Genomic DNA, 13,739 nt, shown 5'->3' on the forward strand with positions numbered 1-13,739 from the left:
TCACTTCTCTGAGTAGATGTGCTCCTGGGGAGGATGCTGTGCTCTCACTCGAGGTAATCCTGCCTCCTTCCCTCCGTGTATTTGATGCCCTCTGTCAACCTCCACAATCTGCTACTTGGAGCATAGGGAGTTTGCCCACATGCTAGGAAAGTCCCAGGGTTTTTTACTTCTGGTTTTATTCATTAGCATTTGTAGTATCAAATCTAGCAGAATATTCTATTTATAGTTTTAGAAAGGAGGCCTTGTCCATAGGGTTATTCATTTGCTGTCATTATTTCATTTCTAGTATCTATTTCATGATATTTCCTATTTCTGTTACAAGCATTCCTCCTGCCCTCCTTCAGCTTTTCCCTGCCCTAGTATGGATAAGAAGGTCAAGCAGAGTACGTAATATATTTTTTATTAGGACTCTATATGGGTAACAAGGAGTCATCACTTGAAGCTTCAGCAGTGATTTTAGCTATAAGATGTTCCCTTGGATGTGCACACATGCAGTCCAAAGTAATTTGGCTAAATTAAAATTGGCTACTTTATTTTGTAATTGTGAATAGTGGGAATGTTTCTATGGTTTCACGTTATCTGTCCTCAGCTTTACAAAGCTTCTTGCTGAAGCTATATTAAGATCATTTATTACCTTCCTTTACCTTTATTCCATATTGTTATTTTCGGTGCCTGTGGTGCAAGTATTTTTATAATTTATGAAAGTGTTTGAATATGGTCTTCCTGAACTGTTATATTTAGAATTGACTTCCTGGCAGGGTTATTCTCACCTTTGGAAGTTGAACCTCTGATGATTTCTGTCTAGTTTGTGTGGGATGTTCATGACATTTATTTTTTTATTTATTAACTTTCCAGCAGTATTGCTTGTTTTGTGGGGGGAAATCCTCAGTTTTCTCTAAATGCTGATTTGACTAGAATGTGTTTGAGGGGGCTGTGTTTTTTTCTTCCTTTACAAGCTGTATAGCTACTGTATTTAGGTATGGTATTTCATTTTAAGGGTTAGGTTTATGTAAATCCAGTGGAAACAGAGCATAGCTATTCAGTTTTTGTGGATCCTTTTACTGAATCAGACTCTAACTGTGCAGGGAACTCTTGATGTTAGAAATTAACATCAATGAGCAAACTCAAAAAAAATTTTTTATCTGCTTTTAAATAAAGCCTAGGTATTACTGATGATCTAAGAATTTAGAAAAATATTTCAGAAATATTATTTGTTTCTAACTGGATGCACACAAGTATTTGTGGACTTCTATGAGTTTTTTATTGGGGAAATATAATTAATTTTTATATTTCTGGGAGAATACAAGGCTTATTTTTGGTTCTTTTTCTGTGTTCTCTTGATGTGAATGGAATCTGGAGAAAATTTTTTGTTCTGTACTAGTTTGTATATGTGGAACTGCAAAATACTCAGTGCATTGAATGTGCACTGTTTTCCAGTGTTTTCTCAGACCATCAGCAGCAATCTGGGAAAAAGCTGACATAACAAAACCACGTAGCCAGTTTCTAGTTATGTGTGTGAAAGAACATTTGTATGATATAATTTCTTTACATAAAACTATCTGTTCAGGATATCTTGACACGTGCCTGTGAACAGAAGAGTTCATTATTTCATGGCATTATAGCAATGCTAAATTTAAGATAGCTGTAATCCTGAAAGAAAGAAAGAAATCTGATTGATCAGACCATAGCTGTAAGTGCATCAGGATTTTGGTTAATTTTGTACTGATATTTAAAAAACAAAACAAAACAAACACACTAGTAGCAACTAGTTTCATTGTACTGTACTGGCCTCGTGACCCCTATAAACTCAGTTAGCTTCAGGCTGAATTTGTTGTTTTCAAGACTTAAGAAAGTGCTATTCCATTTTAGGTGAAAATGCCTCTTTTGCTAAGGAATACAGTCTGATAGTCTGGCTTGGTTTGTCGGCTGTGAGGTTGTATCCTGATCCTACTACTTGTGGTCAGGTTCTAAACTGAAGGTTGCGCTACCTTCAGTGAAGATACCTGTGCTGGAGAGCAGGAGACCAAATATTTCCTTGTCAGATTGGATGAGGTGCACTTACATTAAGTGCTTTCAATTTTTGGTTTTACCTTGGACAATCTTTTAAGAGCTAGAGAAGACTGAGATGCATAAGAAGCCATGAAAGACTTTGAATTAAGTGTGAAATTCTGTGTTACGAGTTGTTCTGAAAGAGATCTGCTCAAGCTAGAAATCCTTGGTAGAACTTTGGTTCTATGCGCTGCATAATTTATCTGTATTTTACTGCTCGAATGCAAAACTTCGATTAAAGTTTGCAAATAAGTTCTACCAGAACTACCTCATCAGATAGCAAGGGGCAGAAAGCTGCAGTTTGGCACATGGCAGTTTTTTGCCGTGCTGATTCATGTGCGTGCGAGAGGAGAGGAAATGAAGAGTGCTGTCATCAGCTGAAACTACAGGGAAGTTTTCTGCAGTAGAAACTGATAAAACAGATTGTGATTTAACGTACTCGCTGTTAGCCTAATAGATCAGAGAGCTCTGTTTTATGTAGATCACTTATTGACTGAAAAAAATAATTTCAAAGCAATAGAAGCGATCTGTGAATAATTATGGCCTACGGAAAAAACAGAGGAAAAAAACATCTCCCGAACGGCTCAATTTAGTATATCCACAGTGAACCATTTTTGTTCAAGGGTACGTTCATGAGATGGAGGAAAAAGCAGTGATAATGATAGTAGTGTTACTCCTGAGAAACTTCCCGTGATTTCAAGTAACAAAAAAACGTGGAAAATCAAGGTCTGGTAAGATGGGAGACTACTCTTTTATGCCTTTGCTCTTTGGTCTGTTTGAGCTTAATGCCCTACTTATGACTAATTGTTTGTAGTTGTTTTAATCACAGTATCAGAAATATTTTAGTATTAGTAGGCAAATGTACCATGTGTTCAATATTTAAAGGATTATTTTTAAAAAGTAGACCATGCCAATTTTTGTGATTCATTAGGAAGCTTACCAATGTCACTTTTTCGTATAAGCCCATCTTAATTATAAGATCATTAAGATATTCATTTGGAAGCCGTTGCCTGTGTTGTCTGAATTCAAAGCTCTTAGAAGATTGAAGACTAATGATTTTCAGTTGAGTGACAGAGACTTGGGGTTTTTTGTATTTTTTTTCCTCAAGGGAATGTTTTTTCTCTATAAATAAAACTGCCCAGGCATCTTTATATATGGATGCATTTTACTCAGATTCTATTCTTACACATCATGAAGCAAGGGGAAACTGGGATGCAGAGTTTGTTTCTGTCTGATCTGTGAATGTTTCATGGGAAAACATTTGGGAATAGGCAGAGGTGATAAGGTTATGTGTAAGGATTTTTCACAAATTGATGAAGTACCACCCACAGAGTTTTGGCTATTTTGCTTGACAGAAAACAAAGATGAGCAGTTATAGTTTGCTGTTTGTGACATCATTTATAAGCTAAATTTAATTTTCTACTGAACATCTGCTTGGTAATGTCATGGTAATAACTTCCTATTGATTAATTAAATCTGTTCCTTCTCCTCCTTATTTGTAACTCGCATGAAGTTGCCCAAATGTGAGTCCATTTTATTACTAACGGGCTGTGAATGGAAACACTGTACACATTTTAATTTTCTTTTTAGCTTTGCTCAGAAGTAACAATTTAAAACTGATTGCCTCATTCAAATTTCTTCTCTCAAAATAAGCTATAGCTCTGAAGTCTTTCAGAAGTTTGGTTTTTTGAATTATAAGGCATTTTTACTACATTGCTGGCAACGTGTAGAATTGTTGTTTATGAATTGGTAGTATTTAAAGTACTTTAGAAATGGGCTAATTTGAAGGAAATGGAACATCTAGTTCTTGAAACACTTTATGTAAAATAGACTGTTGGGTAGAAAGAGTTTCTTTTGAAGAACTTTTTTATAAAAGATTAAGCTGAATGAAAGTGGTGGACATGAATTGATTGGTATCCAAAAGTGAAGGAAATCTACTGAGACTAGTGTCACTCCTTTTATAACAACGTTTTGGTGTTTGTGTTGCATTAGATTTCAGCAGGTTTGGACCCTTCACTGGGCTGGAGGAGATTGTAAACTTAGATACTAGGAAAGGTTAAAATATAAAGCAGGCACCTCAAGGGTATAGCAGCGTACTTGATGTATGACGACATTTAAAAATCTCTACAAATTTCCAGGATGTGATAAAAATAACAACTGTTTTGGCACAACTTCTTAGGAAAGTTGAAAATTTGAAACTATCTTATTTAATTTGTCTCTTGCTAATTTTGAAAGTTCAATTATTTGCTTATCTGTATTTGATCCTTTCAGACTTGACAAACATCGCGGCCTTTGCCTTATTTATATAAGTACTTTTGTGTCACATTGTCCCTATACGTCTTTGAGTATATAACACAAGAATCTCAGTTTCCTGCTTAACCCACTAAATTACAAGAATACTTTTCCACTACTCTGACTTGGCAGTGTTGGTGGCAATTTACTGAGCTACAAAGCATTCTCCACAGCCTATTTGTCTGATACATTGAATTTTGGATCAATTTTACCGTAAGAAAAAATGTTTGGTGAGATTTTTAGTAGCTTAGCATTTGCTCTGTTTACCTGAATTGACAGCTTTCCTCCTTGGGTTGGAAGAATCTCTTTAGGTTGGCTTTAATAGCAAAATTTGTAATTACTTTGTGGGAGCTTAAACTGAAATCTCTATTTCAGTCTGAAGTACAGCAGGCTTGTTTGAAAAGAAACTGAGAAACACCAACCTCAGAGTAGAACTGTTTTTAGAAGAACTTGTCAATGTCTAATAACCTCAGATCATTTTTTCCGTCCTGCTCCATTAATTTAAATTATTTTAAAATCCTAATACTTCAAATCACAGACAGCAAATTTTTAATTTGAGTGCCATTGAATGTTTAATCTATTTTTTATTATTTTTAAGTACTTGAGAATTAATAGATTATCCATAGGCCACTGAACTTGCAAAGCAGTATGCTTTTAAGCAAAGTCAGAGAGTTAGCAGTTGAAGTTTGCAGTTACATCTGCTTTGGCTGTGTTATTTAATTACTTGTACCGTTCAAATGGCAAGAAAATGAATGTACTTCTCAAAACATTAGTACAAGTAGCTTTGTTAACATTAGTCAAACTACACTAGGTTTATTTCCAATGAGCTTATTGATATTGGTGTCTGGGAAGACATGGGTTCCAGCCTGGCTTTTTCTCACGCTTCTGCAGCTCACATCCTTATTCCCCTTTGGAGGTAAGGAGTGTGAACTTGTAGAACTGTGTTAACCTGAAGCTTTCAGGAACCTAGCTACTTCTGAGACCCCTACCTCTTTGTTCGGTTTGATTAAAATCAGCAAAAGGTGCCAAATTTTTCGGAGGACACATACAGGTGTCTAGAAAGAATAACTGCATAAGCTTTACAAATTGTTCCTGCACCAACTGGCTGTTTTTCACTGACACTTTTAACGTCCCTCATCATCTGCCTGCGTTTCATAAGGCATGTGATAACCGGGCAGGTTTAGTGCTGCCATCCAAATGCTTGAGTTCTACCTGTCTTTCTTGCAACATGTCCCATCTACCCTGCCTCCAATTTTCCTGAAACTTGTTGCAACTTAATCAGTGACCCTTCTACATCTCTGTCAAATTTAGCTAATCCTGGCTGAGGTTTGGAAGCTTCTGGGCAAGCAGTCAAGATTTACAGAGAGAAGCAAGGTTTCTGTAATCTCACTATCCTTCTATAGAAATCTCAGTAAGTTGTCTATTCTAACAGACTCTCCTGGTGTAGTTAAATACAAGGATGTTCTTCATAGTATGATTGGTTGTAAGGCAGGAATTCTTTAATGTATAGCAATACTTTTTTCTTTAATGTATAGCAATACTTTTTTCTTTAATGTATAGCAATACTTTTTTCTTTAATGTATAGCAATACTTTTTTCTTTAATGTATAGCAATACTTTTTTCTTTAACATCTGAATGCCAAACTGAGCTTAATCTTTTCCATGTTAATCAGCATTTGAGACTATCTCCACCTTGTGATGTAGTAAGCGTGCCATAAATCTTCCATTAATCCTGTTTCCCAAGGACCTCAGATATAACTTGGTAAGTCAGAAATAACAGAGTGAATCTGAGCTCTTCTAGGATAGAATTAATGGTATCTCATATAACGAAATCTGCAAAGGGAAGATATGGACAGTCTTAAGATGCAATAATCCTATATACTTCATGCTCATCTAAAAGTACATAGGATGCATTGTGAGCCAGAATATTCGGAGATATTTCTTTTGAGGACTTCTAACACTTTAAAGCAAGAAGCTAAAGCAGAGTAAAATTAAATGGGAAATTTGTTTCCTTCCTACCTTGTCCCAAAATCAAATCATTTGTATTCTGTTTCATTTTGTGCTAACGAGTGACTCCTTCACAATACACAATTCTTTGGAATAATTTGAAGTTGACATCACAAAATTTTTCATACTGAGAAGAAATTGAAATTCATGGTACTGGAAAGAAAGATGCAACTAAACCATCTAGTTAGGTGTGGGGAAGTTCTGGGTTCAAATCCTTTCTCCTATGGAGTTTTTATTCATTGTATCTCCTTTTATATAAAATATAAAGCCTCTCATGGGAACAGGACTTACCTGCTCCTGACTGAACATCCTCACCACTGAACTAAAGCTGCTTTCTATTGACCAGTGGCAAAACTCGAACAGCACGGCTGGAGAGAGTGCCCTTCCTTCCACAGTTTCATGCCTTTAAAAGGCAACAGCCTGGCTGACAAAGCATTGTGCTATGAGTTTAAATAGCTTTAGACTGAGAAGGCTCTATAGTCCAATGCAAATGTTGTAACCATTAGGACATTCTGTAGAACAGCCTCAGATGTTTGATGTGTGAAATCTGTAGTTTGACATCTAGCACACTTTTATTTTTTGACACAGCCCAGTATCAAGACAAATCACTGATGGATTTCAGTATTAGTTGCATCAGACCTTTATTACTTGACATGCTTAGTTCGTTTGCATAAATCAGTCACCAAGCACAGAAAAGAGGGCTGAAAAGGAACTGGAGGTATCTTCTCGTTCATTTATCTGTTTCTTTCATCATAATGAAATCAATGAAAGTGACATATCACCAAATACCATGGTACTATCAAACCCTGAGAAGGGTTCCATGTGGTTTTGTAGCGTTGTAAGTTAAGGTCTGAAATATATGCACGGGTATCTCCCTCTAGCCCTATCGACCCCGTGCTCTGCACTTCATGGGTTCTTGCTTCATGGCTGAGACCTGTCCTTGCAGAATTTAATGGAACAATGGAGCTTTTAATCCAGAGAAGGCAGTGAGACTTTCTTCTTTGCCCTCCTCTTCCCAAGATATGAAATGCTCTTACCCCACCACAATCTCTGCTTTCAGCCATTCCCCTCCGGTCTTCTGCTGACTCTGTGTGTGTGGCATCTTTGGTTTGCTCTCGTGCTTTGCTAGTAAAAAGAAAAGCCCCTCCAGATAGGTGTGGACACAACTTGTCTCTTGCTTAGTTCTCTCTCATTGATGTAGGTAGCACAGCCCCAGCACTTAGGGAAGAAAAGATTTTTGGAGAATCAGCAACAGTGAGTCCAGAGAACAGAGCATGTTAGTTGGTCAGGACTGGGCAGGATGGCACTGAATACACAAATAGTATTGTGGATAACGCAGCAGTGTAAGTTCCTCATAATGTTGATATGATTTAGTATTACTTATATTTAAAATCATGACATTATCATAGCAGCAGTAGTAGTATTTTATCCATCACTCCAATCCTACCTGATTCAAAGGCAGGGTCAACTACACATAAATCATTCTTGACGGAAACTCATCAACTTGCCTAGTAATCTTGTAAAGGTTTGCTGCTAATTCTGCCTAGCACTTTATATTCTACAAGATTATTTTATAGACTTAGGAAAGTTTGGGTTTTTTAATGGCTGACACTGATTTTAAGACTCTTCCTTTTGAAAATCTGTTCAGCTTTACAACATAAATATATTTGGGGTACATTGTAAATATTGTGTATTTTAAATACACCAGGTAGGACTAAAATTTCCCCTTTGCATAGCTAATGGATATTTTCACCAGCTGTCGATAAATTTCAGAGAAAGAGTTGAATTGTAACCATTTAAAAGTTTTATTTTGTAAATGTTGTGGATATTGGAAATATAATTAGAGATAATAAAATTTGACTGCCTTAGTTTATTTTAGTGTAAAAATAAACTAAAATTATCTGAAGGTATAAAAAGTTTTCAAAGAAATCTCAAAAAGTGATTAATAAATCAGGTAAAGCTCTTATGAAGGACCTTCTAATGAATTAGTGACGATTTAACCTTTCATGACTCAAAAGTGCCATTAAGAACTTCAAGGCACAAAGCCAGAAGTGATTGGGAAGATCATGTTCTCTCACTTACTCTGGAGCAATGTTTATACATCAAAGTTATTTCTCTCTTAACTTTGCATTGTGTGGGTCTCTTCTGTTGTTTCCTTCTCCCATTTTCTGAAGGAATCAGTTTCTGAAAATGTAATGCCACCGAATAAACAACTAAAAACTACTTAATTTTTTTTTTTTTTTTTTTTTTACTCTGAAAGAAGTTAATTCGTACTAAACAAAGGTTTTGTGCTATGAAGTCAAAAGGAACCCTTGCAAACATCTAGTCATGTATGGATTTTTAATCCATATGACTGCTCTGAATGAATTCCTTTGTGAACTACGGCTGACTTTTTGAAGAAAACTCCAGTCAGCAATAGTATTTATTTGAGCTTTAATTCAAGCTCTAGTAGTACAGCAGGTAGTTCCTCAATCGTAAGTACCTGAAACGTACCTAAAGACAGCTGAGATTTCTCGTGCTGCCTCATCCATCACAGATGAAATTCTTTCTTAGGTCGGAACGAATTGAAGCGTTATGAGTTTGACCTGGTACAAGAAGCAAATCTGAAGGCCCTTGTGTGTGTGCATATATGTGTAAACAGATTTTTTTAAAAATTAAAAGCCAGACTTTTCTGCCTATCTTCTTGTATGGTTCCAATTAACTGAAGACAAAGGCAACTGAATCTTCAAATGGTGTTTCTGTATTCAAGGATGATGTGGGCAGCGAAGGTCTGCAGTATCCCCCTGCTTCAGTCTTGGCAACAAGTTCAAAAAGGCAGTCGGAGAATGGGAGCGAATCAGCTGTGCATAATGGGGACACGCAAACAGGCATCTCCCCCTCCCTGGGTAATGCTTTGGAGCACATTGTGGGGCAGCTGGATGTTTTAACTCTAGTAAGTATGCAATAACAGATAACACTTGCAGTGGAAAAAGATAATGCTGTCAATGGGGAAAAAAAAAACCACCAACAGAACCACATTCATAAATCAGAATATTAAAGTCTATGGGATTATTTTGAATAGTTGTATAGTCAAGTGACTTTTGTTTTTTCCTTTCAGCAAGTATTGATCGCACGTATTGTGTTTGCTGAAGTAAAAGCTTCCTGCTACATAATCATAAAGATTATTGTTGTATTTTTAACTCTGGAGGAAAAGAGTCACTATCTTTCAGTAGCGAGATGTAGTGTAGCTTTGCCAGAAGCCAGTTGTTTAGCAGACACTGTCAGATTCCAGCTTGAAGGCATGCATTAGCAGGGGATGAACAAAGTAAATTGGCAATGTACCATTAAATCCCTTTTCAAACTTAGTGTTGAAGGTGTTGGCTTACGTGGGAATCTAAGCAGTGCAATAATTCCTGGTGTCAGTGAAACTGCACAAATACTAATCTCGGTCAGTGGCTCTGAGTCACTTGTTTGCAAATGCTCAATACTTCTTTTTAGTAATCCAGGTTTAGCCAATCTATGGTTTAAGATACTACTCTCTAGTCTGTAATATATTAACATTAAACCAAATCAAAAGGGAGTGGCTAAGGGTTTTTTCCTGTGTTCTTTTGCAATGTATATGTTAACTCAAGAAATAAATTTTGGGAAGTATGGAGTCAAGTCATCAGTTGAAAATGATTTGTGTAGTAAGTTGGATTAAAAAGAAACTGCCAGCATGTGTCCAGAAACCTATGTTTTCTGATGAAGGTAATCTCTTGGAGAATGCCTTTTAATAATATTTTTTCTTCTCACTTCCTTTTTTGGGGGGGATGCCTTGGAAGTTTCTTTTAGGTTTTTGGAAGACATCATTTGGGGTCACCAGCAATGGCTGGTTTTCTATAGAAATATGGATGCAACTTTTGTGTAGTATTTCAGAGCAATTTATATAGGCATGTATATATTTCTCTGAGAAAATATTTTGTGAAAACAGTTTTAAACCTTTAGATGATCTCCATAGATACAAAGCCATTATTTTTAAATACAGTTGTAAATAGTGGAATAGCTGAGGAAAAGCTATCTTAGGATTTTTTTTCCTGTTGAGTTAAAACAATTTTTCTTACATTACTATGTTGCATGCTTTTATAATACTGTGTGAGTAATATAAAAACAAACTGAAATTACTGTCCTCTTCATGCAGACTATTTCAATCCTGGAACAACGTCTGACTTTGACTGAAGATAAATTGAAAGAATGCTTAGAAAATCAGCAAAAAATGTTACTTCAGGGAAGACAGGAAGAATAAAAGATGAAAACGAACTGTATTGATGAATGAATGTTTCATATATTCACAAGGAAATAATAAATGTTACTTCATTGGATTTTGCTATAAGCAAAAAAATCCTTCTTTTCTAACAAGTCAATGTAATAAAAACTGAAGAAAAAAAAATACAACACTTTTTAAACATTAGTAGCCAGCAGATATTCTGATTGTATATTGAATAAAGTATAGCCCAGCCAAAACTAATATTTTATAAAATAATTCCCATTGAACATTACAGGACTCTTATTTCAAACTAAGATGATCTTTGAATACAACTAAGCAACAAACTATGTATTTTTATATGAATAGCAGTTATTATGGAAGTGCACCATACAGGTTTTTTAAGTCAGGTAAGGATTGTGAAAAAATGCTCTTTGTGTGAAGGTAATGTTACTCAAGCGTGTAAATTAAATAAGACCTAATTAGCTCTAACTCCAAAAATGCTAGAGGTTTTCTTTGTCCCTTACATACTCCCAAATATTTTATCAAAAAGTAGCGACAGTTACTCCATATCTTCTAAACATTTTAGTGATGATTGTAAGGTGTAGTTTAAAAACTTTTAGTTACAAATATGAAAATGAAATCATTTAAGCTTTGAAACTATAATTGTATCTGTGTGAATTGAGCTGCAAGACTGATGCAGTCAAGCACTTCTGCTTATCTCATCCCCATCAAAATTCATTTTTTACCTTTAGAAAAATAAAAATCAGCTTTGTACTTCTGAAGAATATATTTGAACCAAACACAAAATGATGTGAAATCTATATCATAAATACAGAGGTTTCTCATCCTCCAAGGACTTCCACAGGTGCTCAAGTTTTGCATGCTATGAATGTCCCCCATCAGTTAACGTGTTATGAATGAAGCCATAAATCAGGAAAGACTTTGCAATGTATGAAGATTTTGTTTGGTTTTTTTTTTTTATAAAAATGCAATTTTTAGAAAGATGATTGTAGGTCTTGTTTTTTAATAAAAATATGCTTTTAGTAGAATCTGTGCTTCTTTATGGCTACCTATTATTTTTTTAAATGGCAATTGTAGAACACCTGTTGTAAATCCACAATCAAGACTAGGTAGTCATCCATTTCTGCAACTTCACATTTTGTATGTTGAAATATAGGACACTTGAAATGGGGGGAGCATTTTAATCCAATTCAGCAACTGACTGTATATAGATAAAGCCCATTTCCCAGGCCGAACCTCATTAACATCAATAGAGCAGCTTAAGTACAGAAGTTCACTGTGTAAATACTGTTGCGGTTCGAGCCAAAGCAATGAGCAGTCAATTTTTCTTTTATAACTTTTCATTTTCTCTCATAGTAATCACCTTCAGATAGCCAGACATGACCTCACTTGCTTGGTAGACTGAATTTTACCAACAAGTACTACGTATTTTCAGCTCAGTCTTAAGTAGTACTGTTTATCGTGAAAAAGCAGTCTCTTCTTATAAAAAATTTTAGATGCAACTTTCTATGCAGCATCTTAACCACAGATTTTTTGTGAAAGGATGGTCTTACCTATTCAAGTGTAAACAGCCTGACCTTTGATTATGCAATTGTTTATAATGCTATATAATGCATAGTTATGTAAATACTGTCTTTTAGGTCAGATGTACTTTGCTTTATGCATTTGCAAATACTCTTGTGGTCTTTGCCTTTTCTTGGCTCCATTAGAAGACACAAAACCATGTAACTATTGAAAACCTTTGCTTGTTTCTTGTTTTCTCTGAGTGGACTACATATATATATATATGTTTTAAATCTGTAGATTTTTTTTTTTATAAGCTTTTCAGGATTATTTATCAAAAAGATTTGGAAATGTCTCTTACTTCTGTATTTTTTAATACAATCTCTGTTGAAGTTTTCCTTTCTGCCTTATTTCCTAGCACTAATCCTTCTTCCTTTTCAGTACCTATTATCTGGAGCATTTACTACTTAACCCAGTTTATTCCTCTGCCGTTTGTGAATCTGGCGAACTAACATAACATTTCCAAATTAAGATATGTTCTTGTCATTCTATCAGGTGGTCTGTTGATACTGAAACTCAACACGCATGTCTGTATAACTAGAGATGGTCGTTTGAGAACAGGATGGAGGTATTTTCCTCAAGCTGTGATGGCTCTCCTAAAACAGAACCACAACCAGCTAACATGATGTTTCTTTTAAAGGAACATTGATGTGAGCTAGTTATCTCATTCTCTTGATCCATATCACTTCAAATAAAGCTATAGAATAGAAAAACTTCCTTTAAAAGCACCTGAAGAGGCTGGTTACACTCACAAGCATTTACTCCAGGGTCTGTGCTCTAGCAAATAACTGGTGACTTGATTAATTTGAATTAACTTATAGAGCTAGAGGAAAATGACTGCTGTTTAGCCTTGTGCTTCTGCACCATGTGAAAAAATAATTGCACAGGTCTTTAAATGATTATGGAGAGTGTATCTGTATTGCAGACTGCAGTGAAGTGCTGAGAATCCATACTTGTTCTAAACCACGTACCTGGTGCAGTCCAGCTTTCCTCAAGCTAAGTTATCCCTCGGATAGTAAACGTAAATAGGCCACCCTGTTGGAGAAAGACTGCAAAAAATTTTAACTGCAAAAATGGCACAATTACTTATTGAAAAAAATAACACCAATGTCTGAATGACGTGCGGTAGATTCCCAAGGTTTGCGAGGGAGAGAGAGAAGGTGGCAGCAGGAATAACCTCTCCTGATGGCGTCGCTGGAAGACTGTCTCTGGAGGAACCCAACTTCAAATTCCTGAAGCGCCAAAGCATTATGCAGTAGCTCAGCAACTCATCGTACGTGCTTCTGCAGACATTTTGAAACAAAAACGCTCTTCCAAATTGAAAGAAATGCTGCCGGTTACTACTGTGTCTTAAATTTTATTTGTAATTCCCATCAAAGTTTAGTGGAATTTTAATGGAACTTTTATCTTGGGCATTACATAAAGCATGATGTTGAGGCAATAAAGGGATTTTTCTCGGTTTTTCATTATGGATGGCAATATGCACTTCCTTTGGGAGCATGTTTAGAAGTTCCTAATTATCACCATGGGGGCAGACACCAAGTGGTTAAATGTTGCAACGTTGGACCTTAAGGCATTTCACTTTT

The 13,739-nt window shown here is 35.8% G+C and overlaps 1 protein-coding gene across 2 annotated transcripts in view; it reads left to right on the plus strand.

The window, feature by feature from the left end:
* Positions 1–13,619, plus strand: part of POC1B (POC1 centriolar protein B) — a 57,340-nt gene extending 43,721 nt beyond the window's left edge. The window contains exons 11-12 of one of the 2 annotated variants that reach the window (XM_052774335.1): positions 9,097–9,279; positions 10,504–13,619. In XM_052774335.1, coding sequence (XP_052630295.1) covers positions 9,097–9,279; positions 10,504–10,608 — 288 coding nt within the window. In that variant the 3' untranslated portion in view covers positions 10,609–13,619. Of the gene's footprint in view, positions 1–6,013; positions 6,103–9,096; positions 9,280–10,503 lie in introns of those variants that run through there. The other variant, XM_052774336.1, reaches the window with a different exon arrangement.
* Positions 13,620–13,739: the final 120 nt, after the last annotated feature.

The sequence above is a fragment of the Harpia harpyja genome, chromosome 23 (genome assembly GCF_026419915.1).
Source record: "Harpia harpyja isolate bHarHar1 chromosome 23, bHarHar1 primary haplotype, whole genome shotgun sequence".
Taxonomy (NCBI): domain Eukaryota; kingdom Metazoa; phylum Chordata; class Aves; order Accipitriformes; family Accipitridae; genus Harpia; species Harpia harpyja.